The sequence below is a fragment of the Salvelinus alpinus genome, chromosome 5, assembly GCF_045679555.1.
Source record: "Salvelinus alpinus chromosome 5, SLU_Salpinus.1, whole genome shotgun sequence".
In the NCBI taxonomy this organism is placed as follows: domain Eukaryota; kingdom Metazoa; phylum Chordata; class Actinopteri; order Salmoniformes; family Salmonidae; genus Salvelinus; species Salvelinus alpinus.
Genome location: NC_092090.1, coordinates 67282212 through 67309072, shown reverse-complemented (window position 1 = coordinate 67309072; position 26861 = coordinate 67282212). Strand labels below are relative to the sequence as shown.

At 44.0% G+C, this 26861-nt stretch overlaps 2 protein-coding genes across 3 annotated transcripts in view; one reads left to right on the top strand and one right to left on the bottom strand.

Moving 5' to 3' along the window:
* The window catches only part of gnb1l (guanine nucleotide binding protein (G protein), beta polypeptide 1-like), a 29637-nt gene extending 18710 nt beyond the window's left edge, over positions 1–10927 (top strand). Inside the window, exons 6-7 of the mRNA XM_071402835.1 lie at positions 4127–4342; positions 9819–10927. Coding sequence (XP_071258936.1) covers positions 4127–4342; positions 9819–10100 — 498 coding nt within the window. The 3' untranslated portion in view covers positions 10101–10927. The remainder of the gene's footprint in view (positions 1–4126; positions 4343–9818) is intronic.
* Positions 10928–16565: 5638 nt separating this feature from the next.
* LOC139576567 (T-box transcription factor TBX1) lies at positions 16566–25948 on the bottom strand. 2 transcript variants are annotated; one of them, XM_071402796.1, is made up of 8 exons: positions 25396–25948; positions 23609–23999; positions 21327–21428; positions 20909–21080; positions 20183–20338; positions 18627–18694; positions 18246–18346; positions 16566–17665 (listed from the first exon to the last, which is right to left on the bottom strand). In XM_071402796.1, the coding sequence occupies exons 1-8, from the start codon at positions 25580–25582 to the stop codon at positions 17280–17282; spliced, it is 1563 nt and encodes a 520-aa protein (XP_071258897.1). In that variant the 5' UTR covers positions 25583–25948; the 3' UTR covers positions 16566–17279. The 2 variants fall into 2 exon arrangements, with proteins under 2 accessions (XP_071258897.1, XP_071258899.1); XM_071402798.1 differs by having other exon boundaries at positions 23609–23948; positions 25396–25712.
* Between the last annotated feature and the right edge of the window lie 913 nt (positions 25949–26861).

Here is a 26861-nt window from a genome sequence, read left to right as displayed (position 1 = left end):
CCAGTGTAACAGTATAGCTTCCGTCCCTCTCCTCGCCCCTACCTGGGCTCGAACCAGGAACACATCGACAACAGCCACCCAGCGTTACCCATGCAGAGCAAGGGAACAACTACTCCAAGTCTCAAAGCGAGTGACGTTTGAAAAGCTATTAGCGCGCACCCCACTAACTAGCTAGCCATTTCACATCGGTTACACCAGCCTAATCTCGGGAGTTGATAGGCTTGAAGTCATAAACAGCTCAATGCTTGAAGCATTGCGAAGAGCTGCTGGTAAAACGCACGAAAGTGCTGTTTGAATGAATGCTTACGAGCATGCTGGTGCCTACCATCGCTCAGTCAGACTGCTCTATCAAATCATAGACTTAATTATAACATAATAACACACAGAAATACAAGCCGTAGGTCATTAATATGGTCGAATCCAGAAACTATCAACTCGAAAACAAAACGTTTTTTCTTTCAGTGTTCCGTATTTTATCTAACGGGTGGCATCCCTAAGTCTAAATATTCCTGTTACATTGCACAACCTTCAATGTTATGTCATAATTCCGTAAAAGGCATTGATGTTTATGGTTAGGTACACGTTGGAGCAACGACAGCCCTTTTTCGCGAATGCGCACCGCATCGATTATATGCAACGCAGGACACGCTAGATAAACTAGTAATATCATCAACCATGTGTAGTTAACTAGTGGTTATGATTGATTGATTGTTTTTTATAAGATAAGTTTAATGCTAGCTAGCAACTTACCTTGGCTTCTTACTGCATTCGTGTAACAGGCAGGCACCTCGTGGAGTGCAATGTAAAGCAGGTGGTTAGAGCAGTTAACTGTAAGGTTGCAAGATTGAATCCCCGAGCTGACAAGGTAAATATCTGTCGTTCTGCCCCTGAACAAGGCAGTTAACCCACCGTTCCTAGGCCGTCATTGAAAATAAGAATGTGTTCTTAACTGACTTGCCTAGTTAAAAGGTGTCCAAAAATACCGATTTCCGATTGTTATGAAAACTTGAAATCGGCCCTAATTAATCGTCCATTCCGATTAATCGGTCGACCTCTAGTGTGTTGACCCAGGGCGGTTTGGGTGGCTGTATGTATCACCAGACATCAATGGTAATTGTCCTTTATTGCTTAATACTTTTTTGTTTTCTTTCCTTGTTGTGTTCTTTACTATTTCCTTTCATTAGATTTTGGAAGCCAATGCAGTTTCAGTGTTAAGTGCCAGAAAATATTATTATTCATTATGGAAAGTCAATGGGAGGGATACTTTTGCAGGCAGGCAGATCTGTTTGACACCAGGCCCAGGTTACATTAAATCATTCCAGTTTGATCCTTTCATCACCGGGCCAGAATATTCTGTTACTATCACAGAGCTACTTGAGAACTTCCTGCAATGCTGCTGAGTGGAGATCGATACAGAACCTTAACTGCCAGGGGAGAGTTGAAAACAATGTGTGTTTGTGCGGACAAGAGTGTGTACTATGTGCGTGTGAGTGAATGTGTGTGTGTCTGTGTACGTCTTTGTGTGTTACACGTCTCTGCATGTGAATGTGTTAACCAAGCATTGAGGGGCATAGTAGGCCCAGCCACACACAGGCAGCCTGAATATATTGCCCACACATTCTGTCAATCAATCACAAGACGCTCACCTCGTTATCCACGTGATTCCTGCTGGTGCAGCCCGCTGTTTCCTCAACCTCTGACCCACTGGAGGGGAGACAATGAGTTGGCTCTCCTCTCCTTTCTCTCTCCTCCCTCCATCCCGCCACAGAGTGAGAGCAAGGATCCTCCATCATGCTGGCGGAGACCTGAGAACAGATTTATTGGCGCCTTTTAAACGCTCGACGCTGGACGTTTGGAAAGGATTAAATCCATATTACGTAGCTCTTTCATTTGCCCTCCCCTCTTGGGTTTTTGCTCTGTGTTTTTCCCCCTCTCTCCTCCCCAGGCCTCCCTAAAGTTAGCATGCGGAATGGGGTCTGGGTCTGGAAGGTAAACGAGCTAACGGATCATTCTGATTGGCTAAGGCCGGCGAGTGGAGGGAGAAAGTGCCTCCATGTGTTGTGCGGAGGGGAGATGTGGACGTGATGTATGATGTGCAAGGCTTTTAACATGAACAGAGGCTGCCGGCTAGAAGGAAATGTTCCTATACAGATATCCATCACTCTCAGCTCATCGCCCCAGAGCCATCGTCATGGCGAAGTGAAGTGGAGTAGAGTGGATGGATGGACGGGGATGGGATTGGTTCCGTATGTGCTGCTGTGGTGGGGTGCCCACCGCTCCTTTCCCCTGATCACAGTCACATCACCGGGCCTCTGTCTCTCTCTCTCTTTCTCTCCCTTTCCCACCACTGGTTTGGGACGTACTGTAGTCTGAGTCGTGTGACTGATGATGATGAACAGGTTGAGTATGGTGTGCTACATTACCTACAGCAGATTGGTAGAGCCTGTGTGACCCTGCATTGGTTTTTAGAAGAGCACATGAAAAATCCCAAGACCTCTTCTTCTGCTCAAGTCTGACCCTCTACTCAGTGAAGCAAAGCTTCACACACATATATATATATATATGGTGCCATTCTGTACAGACCTAACCTCACTCTGTGCTCCTAAGCTTTGCTTCGTGTGTGTGTGTGATCAAAAGTAGTGCACTTTATAGGGAATAGGGGGCCATTTGGGTTGCACCTAGGAGATGGGGTTGGATGGTGAACAACAGTTTCATGTACAGTACAACGGCCCCACTCCTCTGACTCCGGGAGCACCGTTCATCCATCTTGCCAACGGTGCTTTATGATGAAGAATCTTTCCCCGAAGCGTGAGCCCTACTCCAGCAGAGAGCCCTCTCGTAGAGGGGCTACGGAGGATGTAATGAATTAGGTGTCTACCCGGGGTTCCCTGACCTCCGCCCTGTGACATCGTCAATCGAGGAGCTCCTACACTTAGAGTGAAGTGCAAGGGCCGAGGGGCAGCAGGCGGTAACGCTTAGCAACCCAGAGAAACCCAGCCGGCAGGCAGGGGAACGCTGATTTTCACTTTGTTTTTATTTGTTTTCATAATCTCATTAATATCGTTCGTTAGTGACGTGTTTAGAAGGAATACACGGGTCTGTCTATAATTTGTTTAAGGCTTGAGAAGAGAAATATACTGTTAAGTCTTCGGTTCTCTTGGCTCCTTACACATATGGAAAGAATTTCTGTCGTCCATCAGCCTTGCCTTTGCAGGGCACACTATCGCTTGAGGCCAGATGGTATGCTCAGCCTCTAGATGGGACAAGTTTGTAGCTAAGGCTCAAAGACGAGTGCTAACAATAAAGAGAAGCATAGTTGCTTTCTAAATACTTGATAGTTATGGAGATATCCTCCCTCTAAACTGGTTGGGTTGCGATACCTGCCAGCATTCTATTTTTGTTTCCACTTGACTTTTCCCCAGAAGACATAATGATAGGTAGTGTAGAGGTGGAGGTGGATGTAAGGGGGTGGGGCTTTCAGACGGAGGGGGCTGTGCGTTTACTTTCCCGAGAAAGATGAATGGTGGGCCCGTGGTCAGGGGCGGAGAGAGGGAGGCGCCCTCCCTTTCTCCCGCCTTTCCCTTTCTCCCTTCCTCCCTTTCTCCAGCTGTGAGGTAATCTATGAAGCCCACTGCTTGTTTTCATCCGCTCAGCTGATTTAGGAGCCCACCGTATTCCTCCTCATAACTCCTCTTCCCTGTCTGATCAATACCGGTGATCCTTCAGTCAGCCAGTAAACACATAGTAAAAGGCTGTTGTCTGGATGTGCAGTAGAATAGGATATATAGAATACGTCTGTAAAACCAGTGTGTGTGTGTGTGTGTAAGTGTGTGTGTGTGTTAGACAGTGCAGTGAATCTATTTGCAGGTCTGCTCCTGCAGGGAGGGATACAGATGAGGAGTAAAGTGACAAGTACTGTAATAGTCTGCCTGCCAGGCCAGCTGCAGAGTAATGGTCCTCAGAGTTGCACAGTGTCAGTTGGTTGCTCTGTCTCCACAGCCCTCTTGCTTCTATGGTAACATCTCCCCCCCCCCCCCCTCTACCTCCTATGCTATTTCTCCATTGCTCTCTTTTCCCTCTCTCTCTCACCCTCGTTATCTCGCTCTTTGACCCCCCCCCCCCTTAGCCAGACTCAAGCCCTGGCCCTCTCCTCCTGGCTGGTTATGAGGACGGCTCGCTGGCGCTGTGGGACGTATCCCAGAGGTCCGTGCTGAGCCGTGTGGCCGCCCACCCTGAGCCCGTCATGTGTCTGGACTTTGACCCCGCCGGGCAGAGGGGCATCTCTGGCTCCTCCGAGAAGAGCCTCGCCTCCTGGATGCTTGACGGACAGCACAGACTCCAGGTCAGTGAGTGTGAGCCCTCTCCGCAGACTCTCTCCTAGACCTGGGTTCAAATACTATTTAAAATCTTTCAAAGGCTTTGACGTTTGCTCTAGCCAGACTGGAGTGCCATGTGGGCGGGGTTTGCCCTTTTGAGACTTTTCTATTGGTTCCGTCGCAGCAGGTAAGCTCAATAATTCACTAATAGTATTTGAAAGGATTTTAAATAGTATTTGAACCCAGGTAGGTCTGTTCTTTCCAGACTCTTCCTGGCTCTCTTCTCTCTCTGGTAAAACATACAGTCCAGAGGAAGAGTCTCTGCAGGGCTCTGGGACATAAATCAGACCGCTGGTTACACAGCGTTGGCAGGCCCAGGGCTGGGGTGTCACACTAGAGGCGCAGACCGTCCGCCACACACACACACCCACATACACACACGCGTGCGTGCTCAGTCCTTCACAGACCAGAACCATCCTGATGCTCTAGTCTAGCTGCTTTAGTGACTCTGAAAAAACAAACATCCCATCACTCTTCTGCCATATATTATCTTGCGTAACAACCGAGCGCATCTGAGCCGCAACGCCTCATTTGACGCTATATTTTCTGTTGATTTCATGAGTCGAAAGGAACGGCCCAATATTTCACGTCTACCCCATGAATCAGTGTAGAGGGGAACCTGAGACTTGATATACTACAGTTCTGTACTGTGGAGGGGTGTTATTCTTTCCAGGCCTTTTTACAAATGAACGCTTGAATTAGAAATATTTGTAAACCCTCTGTTTTTTTGCTGCAAACGCCTGCAATAACACTGGAAAGGGTTTGATTCAATATACTGAAAATAGGAGCCCTGGCTATTCGGTTTATTTTGAACCAACACAAAATATTGATTTAATATGTCATTCTGGAGAAGATTTTAAAAAGCGAGTGGGGGAAAGGATCCAACTGGGGCTTTTAAATGATCCGGAAGTGCAGCGCAGTGTGACGCCCAGACAGCCATCTCATACTTTTGTGGGGACGGCAGTATAGTGAGGCGGAGGGCTGGGGTATCTGCCTTCCGGGTGGCTGCCCTTCTCGGCCCTGCTCTGCCTTGCCTGTTGAACGACCCGCGAGAGGTAATACAAATATAAAAACCTCGGAGGCCGTTAACCAAACAAAAAAGACATCTGCAGTAAAGGAACAGTAGTTCACAGTGGGAGGCTACAATCAAGTCTGAGGAGCTGGGAGTGCCATAGGACCCCAGTCCAGATATCACCCCCACACCACCCATAGTAGTGGAATCACCCCCACACCACCCATAGTAGTGGAATCACCCCCACACCACCCATAGTAGTGGAATAACCCCCACACCACCCATAGTAGTGGAATCAGCCCCACACCACCCATAGTAGTGGAATCAGCCCCACACCACCCATAGTAGAGGAATCAGCCCCACACCACCCATAGTAGTGGAATCAGCCCCACACCACCCATAGTACTGGAATCAGCCCCACACCACCCATAGTAGTGGAATCAGCCCCACACCACCCATAGAAGTGGAATCAGCCCCACACCACCCATAGAAGTGGAATCACCCACACACCACCCAGCGCAGTGGAATCATCCCCACACCACCCAGCGCAGTGGAATCATCCCCACACCACCCATAGTAGTGGAATCACCCTCACACCACCCATAGTAGTGGAATCACCCCAACACCACCCATAGTAGTGGAATCACCCCCACACCACCCATAGTAGTGGAATCACCCCCACACCACCCAGCGCAGTGGAATCACCCCCACACCACCCAGTGCAGTGGAATCAGCCCCACACCACCCAGCGCAGTGGAATCATCCCCACACCACCCAGCGCAGTGGAATCACCCAGCGCAGTGTGTGTGTGTGTGCGTGTATTGAGCAGGGGAGAGTGCATAGATATGGATTTAGGTTGCTGCTCACTACTGACAGACACTGTGAGACGGTTTCCTCCAGTCAGATATAGATAGACAGATGGAGGAGAGAGAGACTGAGGTAGAGAGAAGTGGGCATAGAGAGAGACCGAGGGAGATTAGCAGTGTAAATCAGGCATGGCTGACTCTGAGAGGCCAGAGACATGATGACAGCTCTCATAGGTGGAGCTCCACATCCCTCAATCACAGCCATCTCTAACCCCAGCCCCATCTCAACCTCCCGACCCTGGCCCAGTCCCCGAATGCCAAGCATCCCCGGGTCACCAACACATACCTGCATAGACTCTCCTGTGCTGACCTGGGTTCAAATACTATTTGAAATAATTTCCCATACTTTAGGTGTGATAGGGTGAGCTTGTTTGTGGAAAATTTTACTGACACCAATAGAGAAGTCCCAAAAGTGCATATCACGCCCGACTGGCACTTCAGGCAGGCTTAAGAAAACGCTCAAAGTATTTCAAATAGTATTTGAACCCAGGTCTGCTCCTGTGTACCAAGAATTCTAGTGAGGCCTACATCTATCAGCCCGACAGGGAGCATAGGTCAGGTCATTACAGACTGATGTCTAATCTAGGCTGGAGGTGATGGACTGATGGATGGATGACTTGGATCCCTTCTTTCACAGTTCCTCTGAGGCGTGGCCCAGCCGCCCGGTGTCAAGAAATATTCTCTTTTAGTGATTTAAAAAAAAATGTTTTAAAGGGCAGGTACAGGTGTAGCTCTTACCTGTCCGTCATGTCCATCTCCTTTCCTGTCTCTTGAGACGGGGCCCCTGACACTGACACCCACAGTGTTATTCAGACCTGGGTGGGGTGTCAGAAATACCTGCCAGAATTCTGGAATGGAACGGACACGATCTGCTCGAGTGAGACTGTGATGATGGGACGTTTCAATAGATCAGCGTGGAACTTTGCGCTCCGTGCCAAGAACTGGTCCTCCTAAACTATCTGTGCCGAGGAGCAAAGCAGACGCTCCTTTTGAACGTCCGTCTTATCTGTCCACATTGCCAAGAGCAGGATCTCAACGTATGAATTTTCATTGGACCAGACCCTGTAATCTGGGGAAAGGAATGGCTTTTTGGGAAGGCCCAGCTGTGGAACTGAGCAGAGCAGGAGGTAGCCTAGTCGTGACTTACTGCTGAGATTACTGGCATTTAGACAGCAGGCCTGGTGTGTGTGTGTAACCAAGCCAGGAAAGTATGCTCAAACAGAAAAATTAATGAGTCCCAAAGACTTATTTTCATGATTTAGAGAATTTGATTGTGAGGGATGAGAGGGGGGAGTTAAGGAACGAAGGCCTAGTAGAATCCCAGGACAAATCTAATGGACTTTATTCATGACTGAGGTGGGGCTAATGACACTGCTAGTGGATGACTACACTCACTGGAGGAAGTGCCTGATGTAGGAGGGAGGGAGGGAGGTGTGAGACAGGACCATCTAGACTACAGAAGGTTCTGCTAGAGGACAGCCCTGCAGCCATTTTCTCAACATCATGTCTCAGATTGGAGAAAGTATAGAGAGAATAATTAGGCTTACAACCTAACAATGGATGGACAATTACTTACTGTTTTTTCAACGGCTTACAACTGACCCCTTCATTAAATAAATACATTTTCCTGACACAATCTATGGGAAGCAAAACAAACAAAAATAGACAGTTGAACCTATCATTATCAAGGTCTGTAATGACAACCAGATGGAGAGGGGTTCGGGCATACCAACTTCTTGAGGTAATAATGGGATTCCAAATGATCCCTCTTTCACCCCACCCAGCCAGCCAGCCAGCCAGCCCCACTTTGTTGGATAGTAGGTCTCTTACATGGGCTGGTCTAGTTCGGCTGACAATACGTTCCTTACTATTAGCTTGTTCGAAGTCTCTAGTAAGAACCCGTATTAATCCTACAAATTATTCTAGGTTTTTGTACCGGTTCGTTGGTTGTTTTTTGATCAATGACATTCCTCTGTAGTCTTTCTCCCGTTGCATTCCACTCTATCCACTACGCTCGGGACTGAGAGTACCTGGCTTACGTCTTCCACATGCAGCGCTGTACTCCTCTGATTTTCCCATCCGGAACAGGAGCACGCAGACAAATTCTTGGCCCGTCACCTCCTGCACGAGACAATTAATCTGCAAGGACACAGTTTATGAAGTCAAATTTTACGCTGTCCAGATTCATTCCTGCTTCCATGGCTAGATGTGGATGTCCCATGCAAACGCACCAGCGTTACGCTACGTAGTCTTTACGAAGAACTGGGTAGAGCACGTGCGTTCCTCCACTCGGGAATGTCAGCGGTGCGTATGGCCCATTGATGGGGATCTAGGCGCCATCCGTTAGAATGTGTCACAATGTTTCCCCCCTTTACTGAGATGAATTCAGTCTCCGGGGACATTGTTGATCAGAGAATGGGAGCGGATGGTGATCTGAAGCAGGCAGACGTTACAACTGTGTGTTTCTCGGTCTCTTCTCCTGTCGACCAGTCCTTTCAATGCACATGTAATTCATCAGAGGTGTTTAAAGAAACACAGTTCTGCAAACGAGGATTTCAACGAGATGGTCTATCTCTCTTTCTTTATTTACTCCTCTCTCTCTCTCTCTCTCTCACTCTGTCTCGCTGCCGCTCTCGCTCGTAAAGAAGTGACAAAAGGTATCTCAGCCCCATTTGCTCTTGCTATTGAAAACCTCCCAGCCTCTAACTCCAAACCAAATAGTTGAATTGTGAGGGATTTGCTCTCCACTACTCGTGTCGTAATGTTTTATGCCCGATGATTGAGTCCCTGGAGTTTCTTGGCCAGGTTCAACAACAATCCAGGCCTCCACTTGGACCTCAATCATCAGATCAGCTGATAATCTCTCTCTCTCTCTCCTCTTTCTCCCTCTCTCTCTCCTCTTTCTCCCTCTCTCTCTCCTCTTTCTCCCTCTCTCTCTCCTCTCCTCTTTCTCCCTCTCTCTCGCCTCTCCTCTTTCTCCCTCTCTCTCGCCTCTCCTCTTTCTCCCTCTCTGTGTTATTGGGCTCACTTCCCCAGACGGGAATGATTAAGTAGCTTGGTGAACTAATTGGTGTTTGATAATTATTTTTCCTCTCTCGGTTGGTTGCGCAATTCTGCTGAGTCATTTTAGATCATGTGTGAGAAGAATGCAACAAAATTATTTCCTCAATTACTGTGCCGAGAAGGCTATTTTTAAATCTCCATGAGTTTCTGTTTTGCGTGAACGTCTTGCGTATGTTACTTAGCAACTGAAAAGCCCTGACCCATTAACAGCCTACAATGTTATACCCACATTGGAGTGCGTTGCTGTGCTTTTCTTTTGTTGAACACTGTGTGTGTGTGTGTGTGTGTGTGTGTGTGTGTGTGTGTGTGTGTGTGTGTGTGTGTGTGTGTGTGTGTGTGTGTGTGTGTGTGTGTGTGTGTGTGTGTGTGTGTGTGTGTGTGTGTGTGCACATGCATGCTTGCTTGTGTTTGTGAATGAGGCTCTCTGAGAACAGTCTATGTATGGATTCTTATTCTCTTCCTTCCTTGCTCTCTCTGTGGTCTTTGCTGTTCAATCCTCAGCTCCAGGAACCCGTAGCCCTTGTGAATCCTGGGATCTCCCAGCTGTGCATCCGGGGGGACCGTAAGATCGTGGCGTCGGCCGGCTGGGACCACCGTGTCCGTGTGTTTGGCTGGAAAAAGCTCCGGCCCCTGGCTGTCCTCCAGCACCACACAGACATAGTGCTGAGCCTGGCCTTCTCAGACCACCAGGACCCCAGGAACAGGATGCTGGCCGCGGGCTCCAAAGACCAGCGCATCAGCCTCTGGTCCATATACAACCAGGGCAGCTCGGACACTGGGTGAGCTACTGGGCCCTGTTGGTATGTTATGGATGTGACCATGAATGCGTGTATCTCACTCCACATAGGGAGTCTTCTCGCCAGTGATTATACCAACTTTTTTACACTCCTTTTACTATCCCTGGACTGTATCTGAATGTACTGACTAGAGCTGGACTATGTGAACTACTGGGCAGGAACTTCTGTCTCAGACTGTGAAGACAGTTCCGACAGCCAAGATGGATCAGGTCAGGATGAGATGTCTTTGTGCTTCCAAACAAAAGCTGTCAAGACAGCTGGTTAGTTCTGCTAACAATTCACTGAGACTTAATTTGAACACATTATTTTTGGTCAAAACCAACTGTTTTATTGTGTTTGCTTATCTGGTAGGAGATTTGCCTGAGCGGACTTGAATTTGAGGTATAAGTTGCGCCTGAGTGACTGTGTAATCCTGTGTTGTTGATCTAGTTTAACATTGCCCTCTGCTCTGACCTACACTGCATCAGTCAAACAGGGTTAACCACAGAACTGGGACAGAAGAGACAAAGCTGTTTGTTAAGGAGGGCCACTAAACAATGTTCCCTCAACTAAGAGAGGCTGTCTGTACGGATTTGGACTAAAGAGGTTACTTGTATTTTCAGTTTGGTCTTGAATGTATTTCTGTTTGTCATTGTGAGTACAATATGTTGCCCCTGTGCATTGTGGGAAATCATGTGTCAAATTCAAAACTTTGATTGGATACATTTAAGCTTTGTGAATTACACCCCAGGTACACCAAATGTAAATAGTATATACTGTGCTTTGTTACTTTTTTAAATTTCCTGGCAATAAATACGTTTTTCTGTACATCCACCAAGCATCAACAGTTGTATAACTGCAACCTAGAATCTAAATGAGTCTTCCTTGGTCAGGGTAGTTGAGAAGCCGTCCGCCATACTTGTTGTCAAACTACCAGAGAAAACAGAAGTAATGTTTGTCTACTGGGTGTAAATGGTGTCTCTAATAATATCCCAGTGAGTCAATGAGCAGCATGGGATCCCATGTGTTACAGTGCTGCGCTGCCTACACCGCTATAAACTTCAAACAGACGTTCACACAGACATTTTGCTTCATAAAGCCCCAGTCTCCTGGGATGACCTAGACCGGAGTAGCTCGTCAGACTACAGGAAAAGGCCAGAGAAATCAAAGACTCCTGACGTTCCTAACAGCAGGGAGATATTCCTCCTTCCCAAGTAAGAGGAAAGAGCAAGCCGTTCATTACATGAACTAACTCCCCTGGCGCGTGCTCCGTCCTTGTCTTCCCTCCGCTCAGACTTCTCGCCGTACCTTTGTCCGTGACCTCTGCCGCGACTTCTTCATTCTCTAATTGCTTCCTACTTCTCCTGTAGACTTTGAACAAACAACAGAAGTGGCGTGGGCCGGCTTCCGTCCGTTCTCTGATAAATCAGATGCTGCTTCATTGCTGCAGATGTGTGCTGAATGGAGGGAGGACGGGGGGGGGGGTCGTAAATCGGCTCATAATGGATCATTTAGGAAGTCAATAAATGGAGAGACGAGAGGACCCCACAACAGGGCCGGACGCACAATAGAACACGTGCCTCAGTCAGTTATCACCTAGCGTGTCTACCATGGCCTTGGAGGTCAAGGGTCAGCGGGCCATTGTGATTTTGAATATTTTCTTTCAGTTCAGTAGAGTATTTAGCTTAGCCTAGGCCTCTTCTGCTATGCTATTACAGCACAGGTTTTAATAGACCTTGGTGTATTAATGGTGGGTTGGATTACTGGGTGATGACGTGAGACGAACTGAGCATGAATGTTTCTAGAATAGAAATGAATAGGAATATGATTGTAAGAAAATAGTTTTCTGCTTGAGAGCAGGTAAAATGCCATGCTTTGTAGGCAGAGTCATCTTTGTTTGTCGTCTGCACACTAATATGAATGCATCACGGTTGTTTCTCTCTCTCGTGATGTTTTTTATATTCGGCATAAAATGTCCGTCCGCGTTGGCAAATGGAACAAACTGTAGTACCTTCACTCGCTGAAAAACTTTGGGAAAATGTGAAACACTTGATCTGCTCTCTCTGCAGAACTTTTAGGTAAACGACTCCAGTAGGTCTACCTCGGCTTGTTTTTAATATCTGTCCACAGATATGCCAAGCTGCCGGGGTGCGGCAGGAGAAATGTACACAAAGGTGAAACGAACTGAGCACAGCTCTGATAGGCTTGTCACAACAGATGGGCCAGATGCAGATGAGTGTCAAATGATGCCTCTGGTTGCATTATCATTCATTCTCCTGAGTCTGTCCTCATATGGCAAGCATGTGGCATCCTATCTTTGGAGCTGAAGACATCTGTGTGTATAGCTAGGCTGTACAGAAATACCAAAGATTTCACACAAGTCTTATTTTTCTGTCTGATTGGAGTATGTTTTTCCACAGGCTCAGCCTGAGACATGCCCACTCACCTTTTAAAGCATTGGGTTAGTAGTGGGGAAACACCGGAATTCATGTCAGTGTTTAGGCCTACCTGAGCTGAATGTGCGGCAAAAATGAACAGTCATGGCCTTATGTCTAAAATGTAGCCTATGTATCACAGATCATTGTGAACCATTATTATGGTGAATATACACTGAACAAAAATATAAACGCAATATGTAAAGTGTTGGTCCCATGTTTCATTAAGTGAAAAATAAAATCCCCCAAATTGTCCATACGCTCAAATAGCTAATTTCTCTCAAATTTGGTGCACCCATTTGTTTATATCCCTGTTAGTGAACGTTTTTCCTTTGCCAAGAAAATCCATCCACCTGACAGATGTGGCATATCAAGAAGCTGATAAAACAGCATGATAATTTCACAGGTGCACCTTGTGCTGGGGACAATAAACGGCCACTCTCTAAAATGTGCGATTTTGTCACACAACAATGCCACAGATGTCTTGAGAAAGTGTGGCATGCTGACTGCAGGAATGTCCATCATAGCTGTTGCCCTAGAATTGAATGTTAATTTCTCTACCATAAGCCACCTTCAACGTTGTTTAAGATAATTTGGCATTATGTCCAACCGGCCTCACAACCGCAGACCATGTCTATGGCGTCGTGTGGGCGAGCAGTTTGCTATGGACAATGAACACAATTGCATTTTATCAATGTAAATTTAGGCCCATTGTCGTGTCATTCTTCTGCCGCCATTACTTCGTGTTTCAGCATGATAACGCACGGCCCCGTGTCGCAAGGATCTGTACACAATTCCTGGAAGCTGAAAATGTCCCAGTTCTTCCATGACCTGCATACTCAGCAGACATGTCACCCATTGAGCATATTTGGGATGCTCTGAATCGACGTGTACAACCTCCAGTTCCAGGAGATGTGTCATGCTGCATGAGGCAAATAGTGGTCACACCAGATACTGACTGGTTTTCTGATCCACGCCTCAACCTTTTTTTTTAAGGTATCTGTTATCAACGGATGTATATCTGTATTCCCAGTCATGTGAAATCCATAGATTAGGGCTTAATTTATGTATTTTAATTGACTGATTTCCTTATATGAGCTGTAACTCAGTAAAATCTTTGAAATTGTCGCATGTTGGTTTATATTTTTGTTCAAAAGTAGTTTTAGTTGTAGCAGTTTAACTTTTTTTGTTGTTGTTGCAAGGAGCAGCATCCAGCCCCTAAAATGAACTGCTGTTTTAGATGTGTTTTTAATTCCACTTGTCCCACGGTTTGAGAGCAGGTATAGGCTACTTTGTCTAGGGTGGTATGTTTACAGGGCATTTTATATGACATAAATATACATAGAAATTTCATTCATAGCAATTATCAATGATATTTAAGAGTTATGCAACTTTTGAGCCGTAATGTAGGCTATAGCATACCCCGTTATACAATCTGTCATGCGTAAATGTCCAGTTTGGATTTAGTTGACGGTGATACGTTTATGGGACTCAGAACTCACAAATATATTTTTTCACTCTAATGATATAAACTACTGCGCATCGTCCGTCACATAAATATTCACCTTGCTCTGAGATTATTTTGTTGTCTCCAAGCGGTAATTATCTGTCAGTTATGGCCATGGACTCCTGTCCTCACCTGGCGGCCCTCAGCGAGCGGACAGTCGGAGAGTGGCGCAGGTTCGGGACCACTGGCCCAACATCAAGGCGAAGCACTGCAAGGATAAACACAGCTGGGTCTACCTAACGGAAGAGTCCTCGACCAAACGGAAGAGGCCTGGGTCTCGGTGTCCTTGCCTTCCTGATGGGTCACTTCTCATTACGCCCAGCCGAAGTTCAGCTCACGCGAAGGGAGCCTCAATTCTCCAGACTGACGCTTCCTGTCCAGGTCACACAGGAACCAGGAATATTGTGAATGTGAAGGAAAATGTGTTTACGTATTTAGCAACTACAAAATTGTTAGTAATATTGTTTAGAAATTAGCGTAAAACGGTATAATATTGTAGAACCAGTCCATATCGAATCAGTGCATGATGGTAGGCCTATAAAGGCAGTGAATACTTTCTTTGCTTCCAAATGTATCATATAATCACACTTTTATCCTGGATTTCATGCAAATGTAAATGTTAGAATTGTTTATACATTAGGCTTGCATTATTTTAGTTATTGAATAACTATTGTTTAAATGTGACAATTTTGTACGAATGTAGTGTCAGGAATATCTTTCAATCGAAACAAGTATTGTTTTTCCAAGGCTAATTTGATCATCAAATTTATCGGCGTGTGTTTCAATTTCAATCTTCATTTTGTTCCAACTTGGAAATATGTAGCCTAGTCTTAACCGATTTCCCTCAAACGAGAGCAGCTCTTATTCCATGATATTCCTGAATTCCACGTGTTCAGGTCCCTGTTGGTGTAAGTACCCTAAACAGAATGTATAGGATCAATTAGTTGACGGTCAAATGAGTGGACAGATTATTTAAGCTTCGATTCCTTCACAAGTCATTGACAGGCAGAGGTCAACCTGCGCATGGGCGTCCTTTTCACCTACCTTGGACCCTTCCGCAGCTGCATGCGCTTGAAGAGAAGATGCATACTTGAAATGAATCATGACGTCTCCTATTGTCATGATAGTCCCAGATCCCCGAACAGCATGTTATTTTAGCACGAATTATCCTTGAGAACAAAGCATCCCTTTATAGGACCGATTTCTAATAGAGACAGCACTGCACGGAATAGGAATGTGTGTTTTTGGCTAGTGATCCTTTTTAAGCAAAAAATATAGCACTACTGTTGCATTTCAAGTGAGGAATAGATCATTTAAAGGTCCAACGCAGCCGTTTTTTAAAATCGATATCAAATCATTTCTGGATAACAATTAAGTAGATTTACTGCGATTTTTTCCCCCCAATTTAAATGGTTAAAAATAAACAAAAATAGCTTCATAACAAAGAGCAATTTCTCAAGCAAGAATTCTGCTAGGACTGTCTGGGAGTGGTCACGTGTTTGACTGCACCGGGCCTTTAAGAGGAAATGTTTCATGTTTTTTTATCGTCTGTGTAGAAGAGACAAAGTGGGTATTTTTCTGGGAAGTCAGATGGTTGGCTGTATGACCTGTTGTTCATGGTTAAAGCTATTCCCGCTCCTGATATTGTAGAGGCTTTTAAGTTAAACTAGTTGAATGTTGATAATACGCTTGAATCCATACTGCACTATTTTGTTTTCTCATTTTAATGTAGCAATTGCACAATTTTATTTATATCGTGGTCTGACCAATTGACAAATCTGGTTGCAAAAATAATTTGTTTTATAGCCTACACTTTTTGTTTAATTTGCCAAGAACATTTTGAAATGTATTTAAAAAATCTAAAAATTGCATATAGTCCTACACATGCTTATTACATTTAAAGCTTAAAAAGATTTGATTTTTGTTTCAGATCAAGAAATAAGAAATGTTTGATTTAATAAATTTGGGTTGGATAGAATTCCTGATTGGGTATCAAATTTTGTTGCTGGGTTGCTCAATGGCATGCCTTGTTGATTTTACTGTTTTTTGCCTTTATTTTCACACACACACACGCCCGCACTACCCCACACACTTGCACACACAATCCACACACACACTTGCCCATGCACACAACCCACATATATACATGTGCACACAGAACACACACTTGTGCGTGCCTACACACACAATTAAGGGGCTTGGCCTTTCCATGTGTGTGTACCTTTTGGAAGTATGGTCCTATTACTGTGCAACTATGAGTGTGTATGTTTAGCGTGATTCCTCTTCTATGCAACACACCATTTGAATAATTCTGTAGACCCAGGTGTGGATGCTGACCTTTGAACTGTAGCATATCGGTCGGTGTACAACCTAATGTTTAGACAGGTTCCAAGTCCCCTCTCTCTCACACATACACTGAACACCATAATCCAACTGGGTAAATCCAGTTTGAGGAAACAGAATAATGCAATCAATGAGGCAAGGTCTTTCCTGGCCCCCTTGATAGCGCACAGGCAGGGAGGACTCGTGCTTTATGAATTAAAAGTTAAGAATGTGATGTTTATTTTACAGTTACAGAACAGTCATGCTGCTGCTTTATTTACTTAGAATTGCTGCAAGTCAGTGCCATGGTACAAGCTTCTCAGGATGGTTAAAAAATCAAATCCATTTTTTTTCTCGAACAAAAAAAAACATTTCAAAGGCATTTTAACACCTATCTGATGAGCTCAACATGCAAATATCTTGTATATTTATGGAAGCTTGATTGACTATATAACATATGGCTTTTTTGAAAGCAAAAAAAACAAAGTGCATCCAACACAAAAAATAATAATTTCCAGTCCGTGATAATGCATCATCCATGTTTTAAGAGAGGGCTCACTGTCTGCTTCGCTCTACCACACAGTAAAAAGGTACCCTCATATAGAGCTATTGCTGTCAACGTTCAGAGGTCAAGACAGACCCCTGCGTGGGCTCAGAAGGCAGTCTGTACTTCCTGCCAAGATATGTTTCCCTAAAATAAATACGGAAGTTTTTGTCTCTCTCTGAGGGGTGGAGGGTATCCAGCAACAGGGGCGCACCGCGCAATCTCCCGACTCACTTGACATTGCATCAGCCATGAAGACAGAGTTGTGTTGTCCCTCCCCTCCTGTGTGTTTGCTTTTCCACAGCGCTAGCTAGCTAGTAGCGGTGGCCCAGGTGTGTCGGCCATGGGCAGCGGCTGCCAGCTACAGCTATACATTCATTATCTTGGCCCGTAGTCATAGTTAGATGGGGCGCTGGTGGCAGAGTACATGTTAGCTGTGGCTGGGTTCATGTGGTGGTGGTACGTGTGTCCTCTGATGCCGGGTAAAGGGTACGGCGATGGCCGGGTCTTAGCCCCCAGGTAGTGTTCGTAGGATGTGGGGTACTTGTAGGGGTGGTGATGCAGGGTGTCTGGGGCCAGCGGGTGGCCGTCCGGGGTACGCAAGTCGTGGGGAGGGCTGGGCCGGCCGCTGGTGAGGGGGACGGCGTGGAGGCCTCCTGGGATGGGGAGAGCGGGGCTGAGGACGCGTGACATCAGCTGGTGGGCGGGGTCGGCGTGCATTGGCGTACCACTGGGGTCCCGGTCGTAGTCCCGCCTACTGTCCTCTAACGTCAACAACAAACAATAGCAGACAGTCAGAGATCGGCAGACCAGGCAAAACCTTTATTTAGCTAGGCAAGTCAGTTAAGAACAAATTCGTATTTACAATGACGGCCTACCCCGGCCAAACCCTAACCCGGACGACACTGGGCCAATTGTGCACCACCCTATGGGACTCCCAATCATGGCTGGTTGTGATACAGCCTGGAATCGAACCAGGGTCTGTAGTGATGCCTCTAGCACTGAGATGCAGTGCCTTAGACCGCTGCGCCACTAACACATTAGCCAAGCCAAGAGCAAGCACACCAAAGCATCCTGATCTGTGGTCATACAATGCATTTCTATAATTCTGCAATCTCCATTGTGAAAGTTACATTTACTGTAGGTGATATCTGTTCAATATTTTACATGGATATGAACTTATGAAAGTAAACATTTACTCGTATTTCAGTTATAGTATTGCTAAATTAAGATGAAATGTGTACATTTGTTATAAAAGATCATTCCACGATTCATTAGGTCTCTCAGTGAAGGTAATGAACTTGTTAATTATATTCCTCATCTGAGAAAGGGAGGTCTACAGACCTTTTTCTGAGCTGTTCTGCTGTGGGGGAGACGACATTGGGTTCCTTGTTCTTGCAAAGGCACTCATAATTGGCATAGAGCCTGGCCTGTGATTCCTGGGCCTGGAGCAGAGAGAATGAATTCAGTTACACTGTCAAATATTTGCTGTGCCAAAAACACCATTAGCTTTATTATGTATTAAGATAGAGGATGCACATTAACAGAGCCACAAGACACAAATAATTAAATGTGATTTACTTATGTATGACATTGGCTGTAAATAGACTAGCACATTTCATATTCACCGGGTCCATTAAAACAATTTGATGCAGTTTTGTGAAAATTAATCAAATTGTCACTGATAAATTGAGTAGACCTAAATGGAGTTTAAAGTTTTCTCACCAGTCCTCCGGATCACAGTCCCTGAAGCCCTTTGCAAAAGGATTACTGGCGATTTTCAGCTGCGTGATCTACAACCAAAAGGACAAAGTCAGGTAAACCTCCATGTCAAAGTGGAAAGTCCAACCCAGAACAACACACATTACGTGCGGCTTTTTCAGGCTTTTGGGTTTAGGTTATAATTAGGGTTAAATACATAACATTCGAACGTGTAATATTCACGAAATACAATGTAGCCTACGCCTACTCAACACGAAAAAAATGAGCGGAACGTGTATCTGCCTATGGCGTGATATAGGCTTAACTAGTGATGGTCAAAGCGTTTACCGTTACGTTGCCAAAAAGAACGATGCTATAGCCGATCCCCTTTTCCCTTGTATAGAAACATGCCTATTATAACCAAAATGTTAAAAGGTATGCAAGGCTACAAATATAAAACGTATTTTTGTAGTAATGGCTAGGCCTATGCCTAGAAAATGACAGTTTAGTCCTAAGAAGTGATTTATTGTGGCCTTGACACTGAATAAAAATGTCAGCTGAACATGTCATTTTTAATAATTGATGAGGCTAATAGTTTTGTACATCCGCGAATGAAGTTATGTGGTCATGAATATCCGGAATGAGTTGAACAACAAAATGAATGCCCCTTAGTGCGCGTAGAAGACCAGTTGGATACGAAGGGGTCAAACAGATAGAACACATAGCAGGAAAGACAGAGGAAAACCAGAAACTGGACAGCTGTGCAGGCGCATCAGTGACACAGATAATTTCCAGGCGCAAAAATATCACGTAAAGGAATTATGTTCAGCTATTTGATACAATCAAATATTTTGTAAAAAGTTAACGGGGATCAAGGTGAAATGGGAGGGATCAAAAGAAGAGGGAAGAATCAGATGTTCCGTAAAATGAATGATCAGGCTTTTTTTATCACGGTCAGAAAAGCGTTTTTTGGCCTATAGCCTATTTCTTCAATGTGTTTGTCATGTCTTTAATTTAAAGCTTGTCAGCATAATCCATAATCTATTTCACTGGGGTATAAATACTATTCTTAGTCATTTTTTTTATGTGGCCTAAATTGTTCTATGAAATAAATCCATGTTTACTTGCAATGAATGCTGTTAGGTTGTGCCTTGTTCGAAATATGGAATGGTCAAATAATGCATACATGAATAAAATATATATATATTTGCGATCCTTGCGTCAGTTATAGGCTATTCGTTTGCCAATATAATTATTTGTCCTGCAAATTATTAAATTAATTACTAATCTAATACAAGTTTATAACCTAACAGATTAGGCCCTATTCGTTTTACTTCATTATTATAGAAATACAGGCCAACAGGCTGGCACCACGTTGATCCTGTTGTTTAAGGCCTGCTGATTCATATTTGGCCTCATTCATTTATACTTTTTTAAATTGTCCCATTTTTGTAAAAACACTGCCTGTTCACGAAATACAGTGTAAAACCAACAACAATAACAACCATCTATTATCATGTTATAATATGTTACAATGTGTGTTATTATATCTGCATAGCACATAGAGGGCGATATCTTACCCTGTGGTTTTGGTATGCTGTTACCGCCGTGAACCGTGTTTCCTCAAAAACAAAGGTCTTATAATTCTCCTCCGCATACTTCTCGCTGTCTTTGCGTGGGTCCACGTAGACGACGTGGAACCTTGGCTGGTATCTGTGCATTGAGTTTAGAATGATCTGCAGGGGGAGAGAGGGGAATAGGTTAGGCCTATTTTACTTAGCTCAATGGACATTTGTCGATTGTGATGTCTCTAAATAGTGTTTTCTTAACCCCATGTTGGCTCGTCAACGCAAGGGTCAGTTAATTAACGAATGAGCATAATTCTTATGGAAGTCCATAGATTTTCCGCACTATAGGCATACCATTTTACGCACAACCAAATGTATCCAATTACGCATGGATTAAAATTATGTAGAATCAAAAAAATGAACTAGACCTATATAATTACCCAGAGCTATCCAACACAAATGGGTAAACTGGGAAAATGTTGTGTAGTTTAGGAAATGAGAAAAAAATCTTCCGTGGAAACTATTTTGGCGCACAAGACCTACACATGTGCAGGCATAGTTATTTTGAATCATGCTCTCTTTAAAGTCATTTGAAAGCAGATACAATCAGTTCAAATAAATAATTTCAAATAGTATGATTTCATGTGACATGTGGCCTATAGGATATATGCTATAACATCTTACTCATGGAAACACATGTTATTTAGTAAACCAGGGTCTTCGCTGCAATATACTTACATGTCCATTGTCATCCAGTAAATTGTTAGTGAGTTTTAGTTTATCGAATGAGACTATCTGCTTCATCCACTGTGCGCCCTTGGCTGGAGAGTCGGGGTGGTAGTGAACTCTCCCCGGAGTAGCAGGGTCAGCTTTACCCGCCACCAGCCACGAGGAGCTGTGGAAAGCATACCTATAAAAGGAAGAAGAAAAACGAGCAACATTTTCACCGAGTTTACAGGGGGTCTCAATGGATTGTATTCCTACGTTCTGTTGTCCAATTAAATGTATTGTCTCGGGCCTACTGTGAGTTGGATGCACGTCCACTAGAACTATAGGCCATTGCTCTACACCCACTGCAGCTAATGTTCACTGGCACAAAATATTTCCCAAGAAAAGTGTAGATTTGTATCTTGTTCGTTTGGTAAATAAAACGTACCTGTATCTTTTGTCGTCGACTGGTAAGAAATCCATTAGCAGCATGTAGTCTGCCATAGGATCCATTCCAAATAGTTTCACTTGAAACGTAGGAAACATTCGCCTGACAGAAAAAACACATGGATGTATTAAAATCAGTTTTCTTCGACTTGGCTCTATCATTGTATGGGCTGATCTGCAAGTGTTTGTCACTGGGGTTTACTAGCGATTTTGAGAAATTCCCATCAGGATATAAGCAATATGTTGTGATATGCTTTTTGATAACATATTGGTTTTTACAACAGTCGAAAATATTATTTCACCCGCAGCCACAACCGTATTGTTATGGTTTTTGGGGTTTGTTGTTGCAGTAGGCCTACATGATGTTATGACGCCTTCCTATTCAACAAAAAAGCAGGCCCGGGATTTTAGGCCTATACTGTGTATGACGCGATTTAATGGGTGGATAAACGACGTGATACATTTTTGGTTAACCCAAATTACGCTTAGCTTTATATAACACTGCACATCCACTTGCATTTCTCTTCTACCCTTTGATGGATTCCAGTCATTTATACGCACGAGGGGCTGTTCTTTTTTCCCGTCTCTTTATTAAATATGCCTACTTTCTCTCTCTCCTGCTCACACTCGCATGAGGGGTGTATCATACCGTAAAACGTTTTATTGTGTGTGGAGTAATCCGCCAAACCAGTGAAAGTGATCCTAAAATCACCGCTCAATTAACGTCAGAGTCTATTCAAGGCTGCAGTTGTGGATAGGTGAGGTTAAAGTAGCTTTTAAAGTACCCTCCCTCGGATCCTGTGTTGCTTAGTATCTCTGGAATGACAGATGCTTTTCTGCTGTCACCCTATAGGTAAACTGAGCCTGCGTAAATGCCATCTCTTATGGAGCTCAAATCCATAAAACACAACTGTAAATATTTAATTTAAAAAACGCAGTTATTAAAAGTTAACTGATATATGGCAAGTGGGCCTAGTCATACAGCGAATTAATCAATATGGTTTTTGACTATTACAATTACATCAAATATTGTGTTACTCTGTTGCCTATGAGACAGCATGTACATATAAAGTTATATTAGAGCAAGAAATAGGTTATAAACCTGTCATTTTACTATTATGTGGAATATTTACAGTAGGAAGTTATTTTTATGCGAAACATCGGCCTATTTCAAAACTTTCCCTAGCTTTTAAAAGCGCTAAATGCTGCATTTCAGGAGGGTACCAAGAGCAAAACGTAACCGTAAAATAACTATAGCACCAAAGGAACCTCGTTGCCCGAATAAATTCATTGCCCGAATAAAGTCGAATTCTGGACCGTTCTCTATCTGTTTGAACAATCTAATGTAGCATCCCCTAATTCACTGTAGTGAGACTCAGTGGAGTAATGTTTATGCTTGAGTGCCGCTGCTTTGTTGGTTAACGCATATACCCAAGGCCTACTGTGACCCTAATGGTCTTATAACGACCTGTGACATTGGCGCGTAAATCGGGGTTTAGGGTTCCAGAAATAAATGCCTTAGGTATGGTGTTATTACTCAGAATAGGAACGCTCAAGTTCACCGTTTGTGCGGTGGGCTTATGTCAAGGAAAGCACGGCCCATTTAGGGGGGAAACAGAAGGGCATTTACGCGTACAATTCTTCTCTAAAATGCATGCGTAAACTGTTGGATAAATATCGTAATTTTATTCAGTCGGAAATATTGAGCTTTCTCTGCGCAAGCATGTAGGCCGTTTTTGAATTTATTTGTGGGGAAATAGCATAGTCTTAATTGTATCTACTACTATAAATAAAAATGCTTAATTTAAGAGAATGCTTAACATACCAATAGGCTAATAGGCATATTTGATTCCGTTCCAATCTGTCTAGAAATTATATCAGGGGTCTGGCTGTCTATTGGCTAGTTATATCATAACACTACAGAATATTCCTTAAATAGTTTATTTGTGAATAGTTTGTCTAGGTAGTATGGTAAAATGTGACGAGCTATTAAAAAAGCATGAGCTGAAAGATGTTTTCAGTAGATCGAAAGCCTGTATATTGCTGCGTAATTTCCATTGCAGCATCACACCAACATCAATTTGTAATTGACTATACACACCGACTTTAAATATTATCTCCTAACATATCTCATGGTTTACGTTGTATGTGCGAGCTCTCGGGGGATGCATTTGAAATGGGCAACTAAATATTTGTTAATGTATAACACGAGCTCATATCTGGAGGCCCAATGCACCCTAACCCAGTGAAGCCTGCATGTATCATGGTGTAAATTCCACTCACCTTCCAGCCTTGGTAACGATCATCTCTGTTCCCAGCTGATTAAATTCATCCCATAAAGCTTTCATCTCCAACTGAACGTTAATGTTGGCCACCTTAGGGTTCTTTTTCACCAGAGACTTGCTGTTCGGCGTGGAGCTGGCGGACGATGAGGAACAGTTGGAAGTCCCGGTGTCGCTGTGTTGGGCCTGGGCCGGGTTCGACCCCGAGTAGTTGTAGCTGTGTTGAGCGGCCGGGCAGGGCTCAAAATGGGTTTCATGTTGGCTGTAGGGGTCCCCGGGGGACGGTGAGAGATGGTAACTTCCTGACGTGTTGAGGCTGCTTAGGCTGCTCGTTGTGAAGGCTGCAACATCGCAAAAATGGGACAGCTGCGTCAGCCACGGACTGGATATTGCTGAAATCATTCCAAAAGCTGGATTTTACTATATGCGTTGCACTTGTGGATAGAAATAAAACCCTGAAAAGCAGTTGTAGGCTCGAGTTATTTTCTTCAACGTCAAACTCCCTTTATAAATGTTCGAGTACAATGGTGTGTCTTAGTGTTTTCTGCGTTCATTAATCATCGCTGTTGCATCTGATGCTGTAATAAACCACAGCCTACATCCTACAATGTCTGTTGCAGTTACAGAATTCGATCGCAGCATTTCTCGCAAAACGTCCAAATAGTGAAAAAAAGTTGATTCAGAACTTTGTTTTTTCGGCGACCCTAATTATAATTCCCAACCCTGATCAAAAATGGTTTTGTAGAACTATAACCCTGTGCACACGCAAGTAGTTTTTTTTCGAGGGATTGTGTTCAAAAGTATTCCAGACGGCCTCTGCTCTGCTGCCCTACTGCAGTATGATACACTGCAATCCAGACTTCTTCTCTCTTATCTAGGGCCTCCCCTTCACGATAAAACCAGGTCTTATTTCTATTTAGATAAGGAACTGCAGGTAAAGTCCCTTTCCCCGCCTGCCTTGGGACGAGACTGATTGACAGTGAAGTGCGCCCCTTTTTAATGGGCTTTCCGGCACCCATTTACTTTTGGATAAGGGAATCGCCCACATCGTCTTCCCGTAACAATAGACGGGATAGCTGGCACAGTGGAGGGTAAACGTTTTTACAAGGTAAACAAACACTTATTTGCATGCACAAACAAACACATAAGGTTATTTCGAGGTGAATTGTATGTTACATTGTTTTGCCAAATGGAACTGGGATAAGGGACACATGCCAATGTGTTGGATATAGGCCTATCAACTGTTTTTTTTACCATTTAATACGAACTGGTGCCCCATGTAGGCTACCCCGGCCACTAACTTCTCGTTCCTTATTTCCAAAATGTGTTATCGTGCTCTTTTCTTCTCTGAAAGTAGTATTTACGAACTCACTGGGATTTGAAATGGAACTGAAATCCCTATTTTGACAAGATATGTCAGTTCTATGAAGATAGGCTACTTTGTGCCTATGATTACTGAGTGTTTTATAAGTTGTGATTCGTTTATTAGTTATAACTTCTTATCGTCATATGCATCATAATTCTCCCCGAACATTCCTATAGCCTACTGGAAGGGACTTTTCGGGAATATTTTCATAGAAGCCTACTTTTTTTTTTACATTCTACTCCAGTATCAACATTGCTTTAGTTATGCATTTCATATCTACACTAACGCAAACATGGTTGCTCAATTGTAGGATATTACGGGAACAAGATCACACCTACATGCAACAAGAACCTGAGGTGATCAACAAACAAACTTAACGCAAGCAAATATTTACACGGTTATTGTCAAGACCGCGCTCGTACCTTCCATTTCCCTGGTGACAGTGCTGTAGTGCATTTTCAATGAACTGTAACAGTCGTGCTGGTGTTGCTTGTCCAGGCCAGTGCCGTGTTTGTCAAATGTTGCGTTTCCTGCTTGCTCTGCAGCTGAAATCAGAGAGGCTATACTGAAAGCATTTGCCTTTGGAGAGAGGGGACCGCTGTCGTCCATAGGCGAGAAATGAAGTCGAGAAAATCCGTCTCTCCTCTGCTTCCTTTATGCTCTATTCCAGAAAGCAGGAGACAAGACACAATTCGCAGGAACATACGCTACAATAGTTATAGTTTTACATTTCGCCTCTAACATTCGTTTGTAGCCTATTCAGGGACCTTTCGGCGAAGTAGGCTATGGGTAACTCCGCTGTTTTCAAAGCCAAGTATTCCCACGGAATCTTTTTGAAGATTATAACAACTTTAAAAACTTTTCCCTTGCACGAATTCAATTGATATGCCCAAACACGTCCACTTCTATTAAAACATCGTTCATCCGCAGAGAGCTGTTCCCTTCTTCTCCCATTCGGTGGCTGGGTGATGTCATAAGAGTTCGCTAGTCTGCCTTTAGGAGAAGCTACTGCAGAGAGAGAGAATGTCAAAAGTGAGAGCTCCACGCCTCCCATGCAGGGCTCGAAAAAAAAGTGTGCACGCTTTGACGAAGTTTTATTTGAAAAAGACCTTGTCAATCAATGTGCCAAATGTTTTATTAATTTTGCAACCAAAAAAATTGAACGTCATTGCAGATGTCAGGCTTCAAAGTACTGCGATTGTACAGTGAATTATATGTTTAGGTCCTTTGGTTGTGCAAGGATAGCGCGCGTAATTTCCAAATAGTCTACTTTGGACATGTGGGCGTTGTTGTCCCCTGCTGTCTAATGAACTAGCCTATGCATTGTCGTGTTGTTATCCCTACTGTTATAGAGGTAGGAATACTGTATTCATTTCGGGTTATAGTCAGTTAATTCACTCCCACACACTCACTCACTCATGAATTGTACGCATTGCCTAGTTGGTGCAATGTCTGGCCAAACTAATAGGCCTAGATGATCTCACCATCAGACAATTTTAAGCAATATGGATAATATCATTATTATGTGTCCCCTAAATGTCTTCTTCTTTTTTTTTTTTTATCTCGCAACGCTTACAGATATACTCAAACGTAGGATAATGTAGTTTGTGTCTGGCCATGGTGGACTGTAAACAAAGTTCAGCGCAAGTGTTAATAAAGTCACGAGGGGCTTGAGCTGCTGTCCTAGGAGCCTGTCTGTAACGCAAGGAGAGCTGCCATCATCCGCGGTCCTAGGCACTTGACCATTATCTTGCGTTTACAGTAGGCCTATCGGTTTATCAGCTTATCAAGCTTCATAATTAATGAATAGTAACAAAAGTAATGTTTTGTTGAGCCTCTGCGATAGCAACTGGGGTTTAGTCTAATTTACACTTGGGCGATTGAATAA